Here is an 18,599-nt window from a genome sequence, read left to right as displayed (position 1 = left end):
AGTAAGTATCCTCTGAGTAGTGAAGCAATTTGAATTACTTAATAACAGCAAGTCTTCTGGTCCAGACTGTGTACCCATTAGGTTCCTTTCAGACTATGCTGATTCATTAGCTTCATACTCATATACATCATATACAACCGTTCGCTAGACGAAAGATCCGTACCCAAAGACTGCAAAGTTGCACAGGTCACACCAGTATTCAAGAAAGGTAGTAGGAGTAATCCACTAAATTACAGGCCCATATCGTTAACGTCGATATGCAGCAGGGCTTTGGAACGTATTTTGTGTTCGAACATTATGAATTACCACGGAGAAAAGGGTCTATTGGCACACAGTCAACATGGGTTTAGAAAACATCGTTCCTCTGAAACACAACTAGCTCTTTATTCACATGAAGTGTTGAGTGCTATTGACAAGGGATTTCAGATCGATTCCGTATTTCTGGATTTCCGGAAGCCTTTTGACTCTGTACCACACAAGCGGCTCGTAGTGAAATTGCGTGCTTATGGAATATCGTCTGCTCTTTGTTGTTCCTCATCAATATAAGCGATTTGGGAGACAATCTGCTCAGCCGTGTACGGTTGTTTTCAGATGACACTGTCCTTTATCGACTAATAAAGTCATCAGAAGATCAAAACAAACTGCAAAACGATTTAGAAAAGATATCTGAATGGTGCGAAAAGTGTCACTAAATAGCGAAAAGCTAAAAGGAACTCGTTAAGCTTCGGTTACACGATAAATCAGTCTAATCTAAAAGCCGTAAATGCAACTAAATACCTAGGTATTACAATTACAAACAACTGAAATTGAAAGGAACACATAGAAAATGTTGTGGGGGACGCTAACCAAAGACTGCGTTTTATTGGCGAGACAATTGGAAAACGTAACAGACCTACTAAGCCAAGGAGATTGCCTACACTACGCTTGTCCGTCCTCTTTTAGAATACTGCTGCGCGGTGTGGGATCCTTACCTGATAGGACTGACGAAGTACATCGAAAAAGTTCAAAGAAAGGCAGCACGTTTTGTATTATCACGAAATATGGGAGAGAGGTCACAGAAATTATACGGGATTTGGGCTGTACGTCATTAAAAGAACGGCGTTTTTCGTTGCGACAGAAGCTTCTCACGAAATTCCAATCACCAACTTTCTCCTCCGAATGCGAAAATATGTTGTTGACACCGACTTACATAGGGAGGAACAATCACCACGATAAAATAAGGGAAATCAGAGCTCGTACGGAAAGATATAGGTGTTCATTCTTTCCGCGCGCTATACGAAATTGGAATAACAGAGAATTGTGAAGATGGTTCGATGAACTCTCTGCCAGGCACTTAAATGTGATTTGCGTCGTATCCACGTAGATGTAGATATCAAAATATCTGTGGTGACACCTACGTTCTTTCGCAATTAATGTAAAGTACTTGTAGCGCTCTCCAGAGACTCTCAGGAATTCCTCACAATTTGTTTTATAATACTACAGTTCTTACAACACTAAAATAGCCGCTGAATAGCTTTTATCATATTCCCATAAAGTGTCACTTCAGCATTCTGTATTTGTGTGAGGAATGCTTCCGTCAATGTTGCAGGGAAGTACCGGTGATGCTTCCAGTTGGTATAAAATTACCCCAACGTGAAGTAACTGTAATGAGCAAATCTTTATTCAGAATGTACCACTGGTTCTTTTCTTACAAAATGTCATGTAAACCTTACTTCTAATCATAAATGATATATATATGACTTAGGCTTGAGCCCAGAAAATAATATACTACAGCATAAAGGGGTGCTGCCTTAAAAAGCAGTATTTAATGCTTAGCGTAGTGTCTCTAAATCCACCCAATTGCGAACTTTACAATCATCAGCAGTTTTCTTAGATTTGGAATGCACAATGAATGAAGAGCGATTCTTCCGTTTATACAGTGCCAGGAAATGAAAGCTTAAGGACGATGTTATTTTATTGACCAATGATGTAACGGGTAGTTCATCATTTTAGGGATATGTAATAACAAATGAAGCTCACATATCACGATAAATGGTGTCCAGTCGCACCAGTGCACAGTACGCTCTCCTCTGGCGTGTATTCTCGCTCGCAAACGATCATAAATATGCCGAATGGCCTCCTGCGATAGGTTGTGGCAAGGCTCGTACAGCTTTTGATGCAGCTGAGCAATGGTTGGTTCTTGGAGGCACTGCAGAACGAGGAAATTCCTGCTCCACCATGTCCTATACGTTTTTAATCAGCGAGAAATATGATGATCGTGCTGCCCAGAGCAGTTGTTGTTCACCACGAACAACTCATTGCGTCGCAGCAGCCGTATGTGGACGTGCACTGACCTGCAGAAAAAGTACATCACCTTTCTGTCGAAGAAATGGCTTTAGCACGGGGATAACAACCTGTGCAGTGTAACGGGCACTGGTTACTTTGCCCTGCAGAAGCGCCAGATGTGACTGCCACTTGTAACTGATGCGTAACTCCCGCCTCCCCTCCCCCTCTCCCATGAACGTACACGGGTACATCCATCGCTCGCAGAGAGACAGAACCTACTAGAGCGTCACAGGAGATAACAGGGCGCCGTTCCAGCCTCCAGTCGACCCTGTCATGGTACCGAAGTAGCGTCAGTGGTAGCCTGGCCAGTCCTTGAATGTAGTCCTGCTGCGAGCAGACGGTTCTCAGTGGTGTGTTCCTATTTTTCCCTGAATGATATTCGGTCAGCCACCACTACTCGTATCGATCTTTACGCGTGCGTATACTTCTTGGATGTCTGGCCTGCGGAAGTGGGAATGTTCTACAGCCCAATACCGCGAGCTGCGGCACGCCACCGACACCTTGTGCCCAACATGTGCAGCAGTCCGCCAGTAGATCCATCCGGCATCGCTCAGGGTCAAAATCTACCCCCTTCAAATGGCTGAAGTCGTTCAACAGGAGTATGTACTCGTCGGTGAGGCATGGTTGTACGCCAGAATACTGCCGAGAATTCTTCCGGGTTGTATGGCCGTGGTCCATGGAACTCTTCTATCGCTGACATTTCGTCCAAAGCTACGTTGGACATCTTCGGAGGTGCTCCTGGTTGTGCTGAGTTTTGCCAATTGACGAGTCGGACGTCGAAGAACGGCCTAAATACCGTGGGAAGTGGGCGTGGTCTGGATTTCAGGTGATAGCAGAGATGAAGCTTGTCAAGGATAAAATTTAACTGTAGATCATAGTACGTCAAAGATAAAAACTTCTCATCGATTCTGTAGCGCCACTGTCCATATATCGCTGACTTTCATAGCTTCTTCTTTTCTGTTAAAATTATCCCCATGTTTCTATATTTCGATGGCTTCTGTACATAGCCGTGAATAATAGTTCGTCGCAGTACATAAAACTTCAGTTTCCGAAAATTTCACTACATATCACCCGACTGAAGAGCATGTTCCGCCACGGCTGACTTGCCTGTTTTCCCTAGTCGGCAAAGAATTTTATGTTATCGATACATGGAAGGTACATTTGTGCTCTGGTCACATTGCAAGAAAGCCTTAGAGAAATTCTTTTGTTATTTAAATAGTATAAATCCTAAAATCCAGTTTAAAATGGAAATGGAGAAAGAAAATGCAATATCTTTCTTGGATGTCTTTGTTATGAGACAGACTGATGGCAACTTGATACATAAAGTCTTTCGGAAGGTTACACACACCGACAGATACTTGCATAAGGATTCCAATCATCATCCACAACAGAAAAGAGGTGTTATTAAAAGCCTAGTAGACGAAGCTAAAAGGATTTGTGCGCCGGAAGACCTGGAACGCCGAGTTAAAACATCTAAAGGAGGCTTTTGAGAAGAATGGGTACTCTAGTAAGGAAATAAATTGAGTTTTGCGACCGAATAACAGGAGGCCCAAGGACAACGATAGGAAACAGCGATGGAAGAACATGGTTTCTCTGCCGTTCATCAACGGATCAAATCGGCAAGATTTCAAGGAAATACAACGTTCGACGGACTTTCAGAGCAACTAATAAAATAGGCCAAGCACTTCGTTCTGTTAAGGATAAAGGTCCCCCTCTGTCTGCAAGTGGTGTATACAAGATTCCGTGTACATGTGGTAGGGTCTACACTGGAACTACAAAGAGAAGTGTGAATACACGGTTGGAGGAACATAAAATTCTTTGCCGACTAGGGAAAACAGGCAAGTCAGCCATGGCAGAACATGCTGTTCAGTCGGGTGATCACTTAGTGAAATTTTCGGAAACTGAAGTTTTATGTACTGTGACGAACTATTATTCACGGCTATATAGAGAAGCCATCGAAATATAGAAACATGGGGATAATTTTAACAGAAAAGAAGAAGCTATGAAAGTCAGCGATATATGGACAGTGGCGCTACAGAATCGATGAGAAGTTTTTATCTTTGACGTAGTATGACAGAGAGTTATATTTTATCCTTGACAGGGTTTATCTCTGCTATCACCTGAAATCCTGACCACGCCCACTTTCCACGGTATTTAGGCCGTTCTTCGAAAATACTCAGCACAACCAGGAGCACCTCCGAAGAAGTCCAACATAGCCTTGGACGAAACGTCAGGGATAGAAGAGTTCCATGGACCACGGTCATACGCGGAAGAATTCTCGGCAGCTGAAACATCCGGTCGTGAAGGCTTTCATTGAACACCAGAATATGATCACATCTAAACTCACTGCGCACAGACCGGTCCCCGGACTGCTATTTTGTCGTCGATGAGCGTGGCAGCTGAATCACTACTACTACAACCCCTCAATAGGTACGTACTCTGGTGCCACTGAACACAGTACTTGAGGCTGTTGCACCTTTTTCCGACAGGGTACACACGCTACGGAATGGGAGACGAGTCGAGACATTGTAGCCTAGTTTAGTACTGAAGTCAGTCCTCGTAGTGTTTGCGCGTGCTGTTGTGCCTCTGTGTGAGAGCGGGGTGCGGCCGGCGTGTGCGCAGGGCTGGACCCGGCGCGGCCGCTGCTGGACCGGTTCGGGGACGCGGCGTTCCGGCTGACGAGGGACGACGCCCGCGTCGTGCAGGTGGTCCACACGAACGCGGGGGCGCTGGGCGAGGCGGCGCAGACGGGGCACCTCGACTTCTGCGTCAACGGCGGCGCCGAGCAGCCCGGCTGCAAGGGGCACCGCCTCCGTGAGTACGCAGCCCTGCGTCCGAGGAAGTGCTCCCGCCCCAATATACACATACAGGAAAAACAACGTGAAGCACCCAGGAAAGGAGGACGAAACGAAATGGAAATTCACAGGTAGAGAGGGTATCTGACGTTATTTGACTTATTACAACATCGAGTCAGATGAACACTTTTTGCCGTCCGCACGTCTCGTACAAATTTATTCGCTTGGCGCCGGCAGTGCTAAGTCGGATTACTTGGCTTGTCGCCAGCCGCTTGTCACCTTTCCATTGATGACAAGCTTCAAACACATTGACTTTTGCGCACTTTAATTTTCCGGAAATCCTCTATTTTGCCATATCGTTCCACAAACTCGAATTTTCTTTTCGAGTAACTTCTCTGCAAGTTGTACGAGGGGGGACCCAAAGGAACCGGATTGTTGTCATAAAAAATTTATTGATGAACCTTTTTACAAAATTACTTCAGTCACCTTCAAAATACTCTCTATTACATACGATGCACTTGTCAAGTCTCTTTTCCCACTGTTGGAAGCATGTTTGGAACTCTTCAAGTTTGATATTGTCCAGTGCCCTTTGCGAAGCTTTTTTTACCGCCTCCACATCGTCACAACGCTCCCCTTTTAGCGTTTTTTTCATTCGTGGAAATAGGAAAAAGTCGCACGGGGCTAGGTCCGGCGAATACGGAGCGTGGGGAACGACAGACCACCTCTGAGATACCAAATAATGGGTCACTCGTAAGGCCGTGTGTGCTGGGGCGTTGTCGGGGTGCAGAAACCAGTCACCCGATCGCCAAAGTTCCCGGCGTGTCCTCCTCACATCCTCTCGCAGACGCCTTAAAACATCCAAGTAAAAGTGCTGGTTAACAGTCCGGCCAGGGGGTACGAATTTCCGATGCACAATTCCACGAACATAAAAAAAGACAATGATCATCGTCTTCACATTTGACCTCACTTGCTTTTTTGGTCTGGGAGTCCTCCACTGGCTTGACGCTTGCTTGCTTTCTGGGCCATACCCGTAACACCACCTCTCATCCCCTGTAATGACTTTGTTCAAGGTGTTTGGATCACGTGCAATCTCTGTTTTCAAGTCCTGACACACACTCATGCGGATGGCTTTTTGCTCCTGTGTGAGAAGGCGCGGAACAAATTTAGCAGCAACACGCCTCATGTGCAAATCCTCACTCAAAATTCCACTGGCACGAGCTCCAACCGATTCCTGTCTCTGCTGAAATTTGGTCGATCGTTTAGCGACGATCCTCGTTGATCTTTTGGCCGATCTTTTCAATGTCCGCCTCATTTCGTGGTGTTGAAGGGCGTCCAGAACGAGCTTGGTCTTCAACACACATCTCACCACGTTTAAAACGCCCAAACCACTCCAAAACCTGTGTGCGGCTCATAGCGTCCTCCTGGAAAGCTTCCTGAAGCATTTGGTGTGTCTCCGTTGCAGGTTTTTACGCGGGAAACAAAATTTCACACACGCTCTTTGTTCTTCTAAAGTTGTCATAACGACTTCGCAGAGGTAACCCGCCAACAATCAGAGAAACACAACACCACAGTTGCACGTTCAGCTCTACACTGACGCCGTCTGCACAGCTGTTTCATGAATGTCTCTACTTACACCATCTAGCGTCAGAACCCTGCACTACGTCTACGAGTGACAGCGCCCTCTGAATCCGTTTTCCTTTCGGTCCCCCCTCGTACACTGCTATAATAGTTATCCATGCAAAGGTCATGCCACTTTCCATCAGAAGGTGTCAATAGTTCCGTCACTGCTTCTGCTAAAAGCTGTCCAGCGCCGGAATATATCTTGAATGAGGAAATGTATCCCGTACTCCAATCACACAGCATCCGAATGAGTATGCCGTATTTCGCAATTTTCGACGGATTGTGAACTTTAAAATTTAACCGTCCACGCCACGGTATCATTCCTTCATCAATTGAGATGTTTTGACTTGCATTAAACGTTTCTTTAAACGATTTGGAAAAATGCGGTTCTAGGCGCTACAGTCTAGAGCCGAGCGACCGCTACGGTCACAGGTTCGAATCCTGCCTCGGGCATGGGTGTGTGTATGATGTCCTTAGGTTAGTTAGGTTTACTTAGTTCTAAGTTCTAAGCGACTGATGGCCTCAGAAGTCGCATACTGCTCAGAGCGATTTGAAGCCATTATCGAGTTTATTGTTGCTGTCGGAAAAATGTAAAAATGATATTATTTGTCTACATCGGGTGCGGGACATCGTTTTACGAAATATCGCAGTGTCTATCAACGGGTTCGTTGAGCAGTAATCATTGATCCTTAATTTTCTTACAGTTCCCATAAGAATAGCAAGCCCAAACCACTTTCTAAGTTCGGGTCCCGTAACGTCGACAAATTTGGCATTTTTTAAATCCAGTTTCTTTCTATTGTAATGTTGACTGTAGTATTTTTTGGTTTCGTTGCTAATATATTCAAATAGATCGTTCCCAATATACACTCCTGGAAATTGAAATAAGAACACCGTGAATTCATTGTCCCAGGAAGGGGAAACTTTATTGACACATTCCTGGGGTCAGATACATCACATGATCACACTGACAGAACCACAGGCACATAGACACAGGCAACAGAGCATGCACAATGTCGGCACTAGTACAGTGTATATCCACCTTTCGCAGCAATGCAGGCTGCTATTCTCCCATGGAGACGATCGTAGAGATGCTGGATGTAGTCCTGTGGAACGGCTTGCCATGCCATTTCCACCTGGCGCCTCAGTTGGACCAGCGTTCGTGCTGGACGTGCAGACCGCGTGAGACGACGCTTCATCCAGTCCCAAACATGCTCAATGGGGGACAGATCCGGAGATCTTGCTGGCCAGGGTAGTTGACTTACACCTTCTAGAGCACGTTGGGTGGCACGGGATACATGCGGACGTGCATTGTCCTGTTGGAACAGCAAATTCCCTTGCCGGTCTAGGAATGGTAGAACGATGGGTTCGATGACGGTTTGGATGTACCGTGCACTATTCAGTGTCCCCTCGACGATCACCAGTGGTGTACGGCCAGTGTAGGAGATCGCTCCCCACAACATGATGCCGGGTGTTGGCCTTGTGTGCCTCGGTCGTATGCAGTCCTGATTGTGGCGCTCACCTGCACGGCGCCAAACACGCATACGACCATGATTGGCACCAAGGCAGAAGCGACTCTCATCGCTGAAGACGACACGTCTCCATTCGTCCCTCCATTCACGCCTGTCGCGACACCACTGGAGGCGGGCTGCACGATGTTGGGGCGTGAGCGGAAGACGGCCTAACGGTGTGCGGGACCGTAGCCCAGCTTCATGGAGACGGTTGCGAATGGTCCTCGCCGATACCCCAGGAGCAACAGTGTCCCTAATTTGCTGGGAAGTGGCGGTGCGGTCCCCTACGGCACTGCGTAGGATCCTACGGTCTTGGCGTGCATCCGTGCGTCGCTGCGGTCCGGTCCCAGGTCGACGGGCACGTGCACCTTCCGCCGACCACTGGCGACAACATCGATGTACTGTGGAGACCTCACGCCCCACGTGTTGAGCAATTCGGCGGTACGTCCACCCGGCCTCCCGCATGCCCACTATACGCCCTCGCTCAAAGCCCGTCAACTGCACATACGGTTCACGTCCACGCTGTCGCGGCATGCTACCAGTGTTAAAGACTGCGATGGAGCTCCGTATGCCACGGCAAACTGGCTGACGCTGACGGCGGCGGTGCACAAATGCTGCGCAGCTAGCGCCATTCGACGGCCAACACCGCGGTTCCTGGTGTGTCCGCTGTGCCGTGCGTGTGATCATTGCTTGTACAGCCCTCTCGCAGTGTCCGGAGCAAGTATGGTGGGTCTGACACACCGTTGTCAATGTGTTCTTTTTTCCATTTCCAGGAGTGTATAATTGTACGATATGCACGACGCTCTGTGTATATTTGGGACGTATGTTTGGAACCTGGGGATCCTTCAAATTTATTATTGGTCCTCTGTATATCAAAGTCTGACCATGTGCACTGTCTTCTTCTTCTGATTCAGCCGAATCAGTTGGCAATCGTAGCGTTCGCCGAATTCTTCCTACGATTCTGCTTCACTTTCATTTTTTTCATATCCATTGTCTTCTTCCCAATCGGCCAAGTCGTCCGGAACGCCACACAAGACGTCCGTGCATTCATCATAAATAATCCTATTGTCTGTTTCGTCCGCCATTATGAAAGGGCACAAGTACTTATAAAAACAAAGCACTTGTTGACGCGTGTAACTTATTGTTACCTAAAGAAAACACCAATACAATGCAGAAGATACTAACTAGCATTGCAGCCCTGCAGCCAAGCGACTAGCGCGAGGTTTGGTGTTCTCGTAAAGATAAGTTATTTTAGATTATAAAACACATAGATTAGTACTGATTACGTGGTAAATAAGTGTATTAGTGTGCCGTTTAAGTGTACCATTAAAGGTTTCATTTCTCATTACGTAATATAGCAGAAAACGCGAAAAGACCGTACAGTCGTATTTTCTGTTTACGTTCTGCTGCAGCAAATCTATAGAATTTCGTTTAGTTGTTCCTTGCTCTCTCCAGCAATTTAACTTAGCGTACCTCTTCATTATTTAACTAGCATTTCCGGAAAGTAGCGTAAAGTTTAACTTGTTGTTTCAGAAACTTTGCACTTTTGTTTTTGTTTACACACAGTTGCGTATAGGCCAAATTTGTGTAACCATATTTTCGTGTTTATCTGTAATTTAACTGACTTATTCTTAATAAATTATTACGTTTATCATGAGTGAAAAGTGCTTGACTTGCCGTAGAATTGTTAGGTCGGGGCTTTGGTGTGATGGGTGCTGTAGTTTTTTCCATGTGGGTGACTGTAGTGGCGTGGGAATAGGGGAAGTAAATGAGACTCATCAGTGGTTTTGTAGGATTTGTAGTAGAGATAGGAAGATACTGGAACAGGAGGGGAAAATTGCTGCCCTTCAGGCTGAGTTAGACAAGGCCAGGGGAGATCTTGACAGGTTAAGGAGGGAGAAGGGTAAAGAGAGGTGGGAAGTGGCAACAGGCAACAGGAGGAACAGGCCTAGAACTTTGTCTGACAGCTTTATGGTGAATGTGGAAAATAGATTTGACCTGTTGCTTCAGTTAGAAGCTGGTGAGCCTCAAGCAGTTACAGGTGTAGACAGGGCACAACAAACTTTCAGCAGCAAATTGAAAAGTAAGAATGTAGGGAAATCAGTAAAGAGAAAGAAAGTGTTGTTGTTAGGTAGTTCCCATGGAAGAGGTGTTGGCCAACTCTTGCAGGATGAACTAGGATCAGAATACCAGGTCACCAATTTTTTTAAACCTAGTGCTGGTCTGGAGCAGGTGACAGAGGATTTAGGATCACTTTGCAAAGATTTCACTAAGGAAGACACCGTGGTTATAGTGGGTGGGGCAGGTAACAGTATTGACAGAGATCCTGGGTACAGCATAGAGTGTGACCTGGCGAAGATTGCATCAGCATCGAGGCATACCAGTGTTGAGTTTGTATCTGTTCTTGGGCGCCATGACCGACCTCATTTGAACTCTTCTGTCAAGAGAGTTAATTTGGAGCTGGAACGGCTGCTCATGTCGGGTGCGGGGTCACACATTGGTGTGGTTCATGTTGATTCTGTCAGTAGGTGGGATTATACTAGGCATGGCCTTCACCTCAACAGGAAGGGGAAGGGTAAATTGGCTGGGGAAATAGCAGGAAAGTTAAAGGGGGGAGGCACTGTCATGAGTGGTAAAATACCAGTGGTTATAGGATTCAGAAAAGACCCTTTTTTAGGGTAGGGAGGACAGAAAGAAAACAAATTTTAAGAGAGGTTAGAACTGAGACAAACCTTCAGTTTGAGAAAGAAATCAAAAAACATAATTCCAGCTTATTACATCAACATAAACAGCCATTGGTTAAGAATTTTCAACTGTCAGCAGATATTTTAACTCCATCCAATTTTAAGTCAGTCAATGTGAAATGTCAGCTATCTTTATTGCATCAAAATATTCGAGGACTGAGAAATAAAATTAATGAATTAACTATCTGCATAGATGAATTAGAGTCTTCAAACCCAGCTGACATAATCTGCCTCTCTGAACATCATGTGACCACTGGTATAGAACTTTTAAGTGTTACAGGGTTTAGGTTAGCATCTCACTATTGTAGATCAGAAATGGAGAAAGGAGGAGTTGCCACATTCATCAGGAACTGTCATAAATTTAAGAACATAGACATTCATAAATTTTGCCTAGAACAGCATATGGAAGCATGTGCAACAGAATTAGATTTTCACAAAAAATCTTTCATAATATTAAGTGTATATCGAGCACCTGCAGGTAACTTTAATCTGTTTGTAAACCACCTTGAAGCTGTACTGGCCCATTTAACAACCAAAAACAAAGAAATAGTGGTTGCTGGTGATTTCAATGTAGATTTCCTTAAAGACTCTCCCAATAAGAACCTATTTGAGTTAGTAACACTATCATTCAACTTCATTCCCACAGTAAAGTTCCCCACTAGGATAACCACTTGCTCACAAACAGCCATTGATAATATCTTTATAGAAAAGTCAAATGAACAAAATTATATTACAAAACCAATAGTCAATGGCCTCTCAGACCATGACATGCAGTTCCTTCTGTTAAATGTTAATACTGAACAGGATATAAAATCTGTTAAATCTGAGCTCAAGAGGGTAATCAGTAAGCCAAAAATTGATTATTTTAGGATACTCCTCAGAGACATTCACTGGACTGATGTTTACAGTGCTCATGGCATGAATGAAAAATATAACATTTTTGCTAATAAAGTGCTTACCTTATTTGAACACTGCTTTCCCCCAAAACTTACCAAGGTTAGAGCAAAGTCTACAAAGAAGCCATGGATTACTCGAGGAATAGGGGTATCTTGTAAAACAAAAAGAAAACTGTATCTGTCAATCCGAAACATTTCCAATGTTGATGCTATAGCACATTATAAGAAATACTGCAAAATATTAAAGACTGTAATACGGATGTCAAAGCAAATATATTACAAGGAAAAGATAGTCATATCAGATAACAAAATAAAGACAATATGGGATATAGTGAAGGAGGAGACCGGTACAACCAGACATGAAGAGGAACAAATAGCATTAAGAGTAAATGATGCATTGGTGACAGATGTGTATAGTGTTGCAGAACTTTTTAACAAACATTTTATAACTGTTACTGAAAAGATGGGGTTGTCAGGTTCAGTAGATGCTGCTATGGATTACCTTAGACCAGACATTTCAAGTAACTTCCATAATATGAATTTGACCCTCACTACCCCAACAGAAATAATGTCCATCATAAAATCTTTAAAATCAAAAACATCTAGTGGGTATGATGAAATATCAACAAAGTTAATTAAAGAATGTGATTCTGAGCTAAGTAACATATTAAGCTATCTGTGTAACCAGTCGTTTATCAGTGGAATATTTCCCGAATGGCTGAAATATGCTGAAGTTAAGCCACTGTTTAAGAAGGGAGATAAAGAAATAGCATCAAATTTCCGTCCAATTTCACTGTTGCCAGCATTCTCAAAAATTTTCGAAAAAGTAATGTACAGTCGTCTTTATAACCATCTTATCTCAAATAACATACTGTCAAAGTCACAGTTTGGATTTCTAAAAGGTTCTGATATTGAGAAGGCTATCTACACTTACAGTGAAAATGTACTTAATTCATTAGACAAAAAATTGCAGGCAACTGGTATATTTTGTGATCTGTCAAAGGCATTTGACTGTGTAAATCACAATATCCTTTTAAGTAAACTAGAATATTATAGTGTAACAGGAAATGCTGCAAAATGGTTCAAATCTTATATCTCTGGCAGGAAACAAAGGGTGTTATTAGGAAAGAGACATGTATCAAGCTATCAGGCATCATCCAACTGGGAACTAATTACATGTGGGGTCCCACAAGGTTCCATTTTGGGGCCCTTACTTTTTCTTGTGTATATCAATGACCTTTCATCAGTAACATTACCAGATGCCAAGTTTGTTTTGTTTGCTGATGATACAAACATTGCAATAAATAGCAAATCAAGTGTAGTCTTAGAAAGATCAGCCAATAAAATATTTGTAGACATTAATCACTGGTTCCTAGCCAATTCTTTGTCACTAAACTTTGAAAAAACACACTACATGCAGTTCAGACCTTGTAAGGGGTGTCCCAAGGGTATATGTCTAACATATGATGACAAGAAGATAGAAGAAGTGGACGGTGTTAAATTCTTGGGATTACAGCTTGATAATAAATTCAACTGGGAGGAGCACACCACAGAACTGCTGAAGCGTCTTAACAAATCTCTGTTTGCAATGCGAATTTTGTCAGACATAGGGGATATAAAAATGAAAAAGCTGGCATACTATGCTTACTTTCATTCCATAATGTCATATGGGATTATTTTCTGGGGTAATTCATCAAGCCAAGCTAAAGTTTTCCGGGCACAAAAACGTGCAGTAAGAATTATATGTGGTGTGAACTCAAGAACATCCTGCAGAAGCCTGTTTAAGGAACTAGGGATACTAACTACAGCTTCCCAATATATTTATTCCTTAATGAAATTTGTCATTAAAAATATATCACTTTTTCAAACCAACAGCTCAATTCATGGAATCAATACTAGAAATAAGAATAATCTTCACAAGAATTTAAAGTCACTTAGTCTTGTACAAAAAGGTGTGCATTATTCAGGAACACACATTTTCAATAACTTGCCAGCAGCCATAAAAAGCTTAACAACCAATGAAATTCAGTTTAAGAGAAGCCTAAAGGATTTATTGGTGGCCAACTCCTTCTACTCCATTGATGAATTTCTGAGGAGAACCAACTGATTTGTATATAAGTACAACATAACTTCTGCACAATTTCAGTGCAGTAATGTGTTCACTGAAAATTTGTGTGTGTGTGTGTGTGTGTGTGTGTGTGTGTGTGTGTGTGTAAGTATAATCTAACTTCTGCACCATTTCAGTGCAGTAATGTGTTCATTGTAAATAAGTATTACAGTAGTTGTATTACATGTTTCTTACCTTATAAATAAATATAAAACTTTTTTATTTTAAATTCAGTGCAATAGTATTTGTAAAATGACTCTTAGTGTTCATTAAAAAATGACGATCATTCCACTTGGGACCTGTGGAATGGTACATTAGCTTATTTGTTTTAGTTTAAATATTTGTCATGTATTGTTGTTTTTCTGACATGTTCCACATCCTGGAGGACCTCCTCACTACGGATCAATTGGAATGAAAGTAAATCTAATCTAATCTAATCTAACGTGCTGTCGCCGGCCAGTGAGCGATACTCTGCAGAAGACGCTACAGCGGTGTCGCCGGACGGCCTATTATAGTGTTAACAGTGCGCGCAAAATGCCGCGGTGGGTGGTCGCTCAGAGCGCTGTAGGGGAAGTGCCATTCTAAACTGAAGCCTACGCTCCCATTTACTGTAGATATTGAGTGAGGCCCCTCCGCGCCCATACTTGCACGGTGACCACTCAGAAAGGTCTGCTGTCACCTCTAGTGTCTAAAAAGAATTCCGCCGAAAATGCAGCGATTTATTTTCGCCTGACCATTTGTAACTTCCAGAGAACCGTCATGAGTGGCGAATTTTGGGCAAAACCTAGAATTTTTCTGGTTTTCACGTCAAAATTTGCTACTTTTGCCGAAACAGAGTGGAGTTTAGACAGTCTCACCTCACTAGCATGTTGTGAAGACACAATTGCGACAGAATTCTGAAACAGTAGTTTATTAAATGAAGAACTGAGGAAAAGTAAAGTCAGTAGCTCATGAAAAAGCATATCCTCAGTACAAAAAAAAGTAAGGTCTTCACATATCGTGGTCCAAAGTCCATAGGATTTCTCGTTTCACCAGCTATCGATGGCCCTTAAAAATTACATTCTTTCACCAAAAAAGCCTGTAGTTATTGGAATAACACGGTAGATAATGAAGTTTTAGATATTAACGATATGGTAAAACACTCTCCTCTTTGCTATCATTTGCCAAAATCTCATTTGGATATCAGAAACCGTTTATGAAATATGACGAGTATTGTGGATATTTCACTCTGGCTTTATCGCTGGCGCGGTGCCATTGCAAATGAGTGCGCTACATCAGATCAGTTTTCTTTATGTTGGTGACAGTTTAAAGAAATATTCAATATGTTAGCTAAATTTCATACGCAACAACATATTAAGCAACATGCACCAAACGCAAAATCGTAGCGAGCTCTACTTTTCATTGGAAACTTTTCCGAATTTCGCGTGTCTGCCCTCAGTCGCCTAAGGACTGTCGCATCCCGTTGCTTGAAACAGTGGTGCCACATCACCACTGATGAACACTGTGAATACGACGAACTACAAGGTCCATCCCACTTGCTAATATGCCGAAAGTTGGGTGAACCGTGCACCTTAGACGACTTGGTTAGAGCAAATAACAAGACTATTCAGACTGCTAATTTGTGTACTAATTTTGGGATTTGAATATCTGGAGACAGTGGGACCACTATCTCATTCCCACGTGATATAGTATTCCACAATGCGGTTTCACTCTGCATCGGAGTGTCCGCCGCTTTTAAACGTTCTACCAGATTACAACTGTGTTCCGGACCGGGATTCGAACCTGGGATCTTCGCCTGTAACGGGTAAGTACTACACTGACTGAGCTACCCAAGCACGATTCACGTCCAGCCCATAGTACTTTACTTCCGACAGTACGTCGCCTCCTATCTCCCAGACTTCACAGAAGCTCTCCTCTATGCCTTGCGGGACTGGCACTTCTGGAAGAACGGATACTGAGGGGACATGGCTTAGCTACAGCCTAGGCGATTGTTCTCAGAATGGATTTTCATTCTGCAGCAAAGAGTAGACATTTGAAAATTCCGGGCAGATTAAAACTATGTATCAGATCAGGAACCGAATCTGGGACCTTTGCCTTTCAGAAACAAGAGCGCAAGTACAATGAACTACAATAACACTACCCTAATAGAATGGGTAGACAGAAACCTCAAACAAAAAAACACAGCACGTATAATAATAATAATAAATAATAATAATATATAACTAATGAATTAGCTATTTTTGTTTTTGGAATGTGTAATCAATAATTGATTAGTCAGGAGGAACGGTAATAAATGAAAAGTAAAATGCATTTAAATATCTCATTCACATACACAAATCACTTTCTTAATCTTTTTTACCTTTTTTTATTGTTTGAAGTGAAGATCGGTAGACTCTTAACGTGCTGGAAAAACGTTTAGTTTGCGATCTTAAAATCTCAGGGGAATGGAAAATTGTCTTCTCGCCTCGCGAGAAAGTTCAGATCAGCTCTAAATTAATTTCGTGGGTATTGCGTTGACAGCGTAAGAATAAATGTAGTAAAGCAAAATATATAACATTTTATAAATTGGGGACTGATAACCGTTACTATGAAATGAAAGCGGAAATGCCAAATTAAGCAATTATTATTTCACAAAGTAAGTTTTTTATACATATATCTGACATCTCGAACACTAATCTCAAAGTTTTGAACAAAATAAAGAAATGTGCCGTATTTCGGCGAAACACGTAGAAATTACAGTAATCTCAGGTGGATTATGGAGCGAAAGAAAAATATTCATAGTAAAGTCATTTCGGTAATCGCAATTGCCGATAATAATGGCACAACTAAACGAATTCCTAAGAGGAACACAATTTCAGTTCGTTTGAAACAAAATGGAAGAATATAGGAGTCTGATAGCGTAAGATGCTGTCGGAAAGGCGCGCGACTAAAGAGAGAGCAAGAAAAGACGAGCGCGCATTCCTATATAGGACAAAATACAGATGATAATGCTACGCCGTTCTCATTATCCTGGGCGTACATATTCGCTGACTTGCAGCGCAGGTAATTGGCACAAAGATTAAATTATATCTTTAACTTTTGATATTTCTATAGGAAAGGAAAACAGTACATATTACGTCGCGGGCAGGACACAATATTACACACGTTACTGTTCGTAATACGGTACAGGAAAACTGTTGACGTTCAAAGGATACTGAGGACAATGCGAGCTGTGTGAACAGGGGCCCTGTCGCCTTTTAACACAGAATCAATATTGGGGAACAAGCATTGTACTATGGGATGGATCTGAGCAGGCAAAGTGGTTACATGATCCTCGACGGTAATGCGATCTCGCAGAGTCTCCATGCCACGATACGGATGCCCAAATCTTCACTGAACCCCCACTATGTTCCACTTCTGGGATGTAAACTCGGCCAGAGGCTGGAAACAGTGTGCAACAAGACTCATCCGACCGAATGACTTTCTTCCATTGCTTCATAGTTCGCGTTTTGGACACGTTCTCCTGTTACAGGCATTTGCATCACTGATAAGTGGCTATGGAATGCTACAATTCTCTACTTGTGGAGTTCTCTTTGTGTTGTTTTGGCACTGACAAGGTTCGCGAGTGCGAGATTGCGTTCTGCAGTGACGTTTACAGCTGCCGTCCTCTTCGTTGACCGTCCATCGTGATCATTAACACACATCTTCATCCGCATTGTGATTTAGCGGATGTTGTTTCCCTTGTTGCTTTATAGGTCTTCGATTCGGTGCCTCCTGAAACGCAAAACGCTTCGGCTCCCTTGGTTATGGAAGCACCCACCATACGACCACCAACAATTTGCACACGTTCGGTTCACTCAGCTGCTACATAACGCACTCACAGCTACACAGATCACTGTCCTGACCACGAGTGACTCTCGCAACATGTTGAGGACATGGCACAGGTGTCGTTCGTGGTCAGACACAAGAGTGCAACCTGCAGGCGAGGCGCGACCAACATCTGTAGCCATGTAAAAGCATGCATTTCCCGTGGTGTTAGCACATTTTCGTACAACCCCTGCACAACCATTAGTACCACACCAATACGACTCTCAAACACGTCATGCTGCCAAACCGTGGTACAGGTTTTGAGTGGTTGTGTATTTTGTGTATTTTCGCTGGGCATCATGCAAGCGTGGGCTCTGAACCAACTGTAATTTTATTACCAGTATGGACTATACAATAGCAAATGCACATGCATAAGACAAAGCATACCACGTGTTCACGTTCTGTTTTCTAAATGATTTAACACCTCACACACACAATAACATAAAATTCAGAAAAATAGAAAATAAGCTCTCGCCCAACAGTAATAATAAAGCCTCAGGGCGACACCAATCAGAAAATCGTAATCTAATATACATATATCATCCAGTAGAAATACTTTGTCCCATTGAAATTAACTTAAGAAATGCGCACTCAACATGACCTGCAACAACACACCACTCAACAAAGTAGCACAAGGACACCCCACTACGAACAGCATCTTAAGCAAACATGGATAGAAAATATGGACAACACAAACAATCTACAGTGACATAGTAACCAAGTGTACATCAAGCAGTAAACCTCCCATTATTTAAAGA

General features: G+C 43.0%; 1 protein-coding gene across 1 annotated transcript in view; it reads left to right on the top strand.

Moving 5' to 3' along the window:
• Positions 1–18,599, top strand: part of LOC124802793 (lipase member H-B) — an 89,421-nt gene that overhangs the window by 37,558 nt on the left and 33,264 nt on the right. The window contains exon 4 of the mRNA XM_047263795.1: positions 4,948–5,139. Coding sequence (XP_047119751.1) covers positions 4,948–5,139 — 192 coding nt within the window. The remainder of the gene's footprint in view (positions 1–4,947; positions 5,140–18,599) is intronic.

Source organism: Schistocerca piceifrons, chromosome 6, assembly GCF_021461385.2.
Source record: "Schistocerca piceifrons isolate TAMUIC-IGC-003096 chromosome 6, iqSchPice1.1, whole genome shotgun sequence".
Taxonomy (NCBI): domain Eukaryota; kingdom Metazoa; phylum Arthropoda; class Insecta; order Orthoptera; family Acrididae; genus Schistocerca; species Schistocerca piceifrons.
Note: the sequence above shows the minus strand (reverse complement) of the source record. Positions and strands in the feature narration are given on the sequence as shown.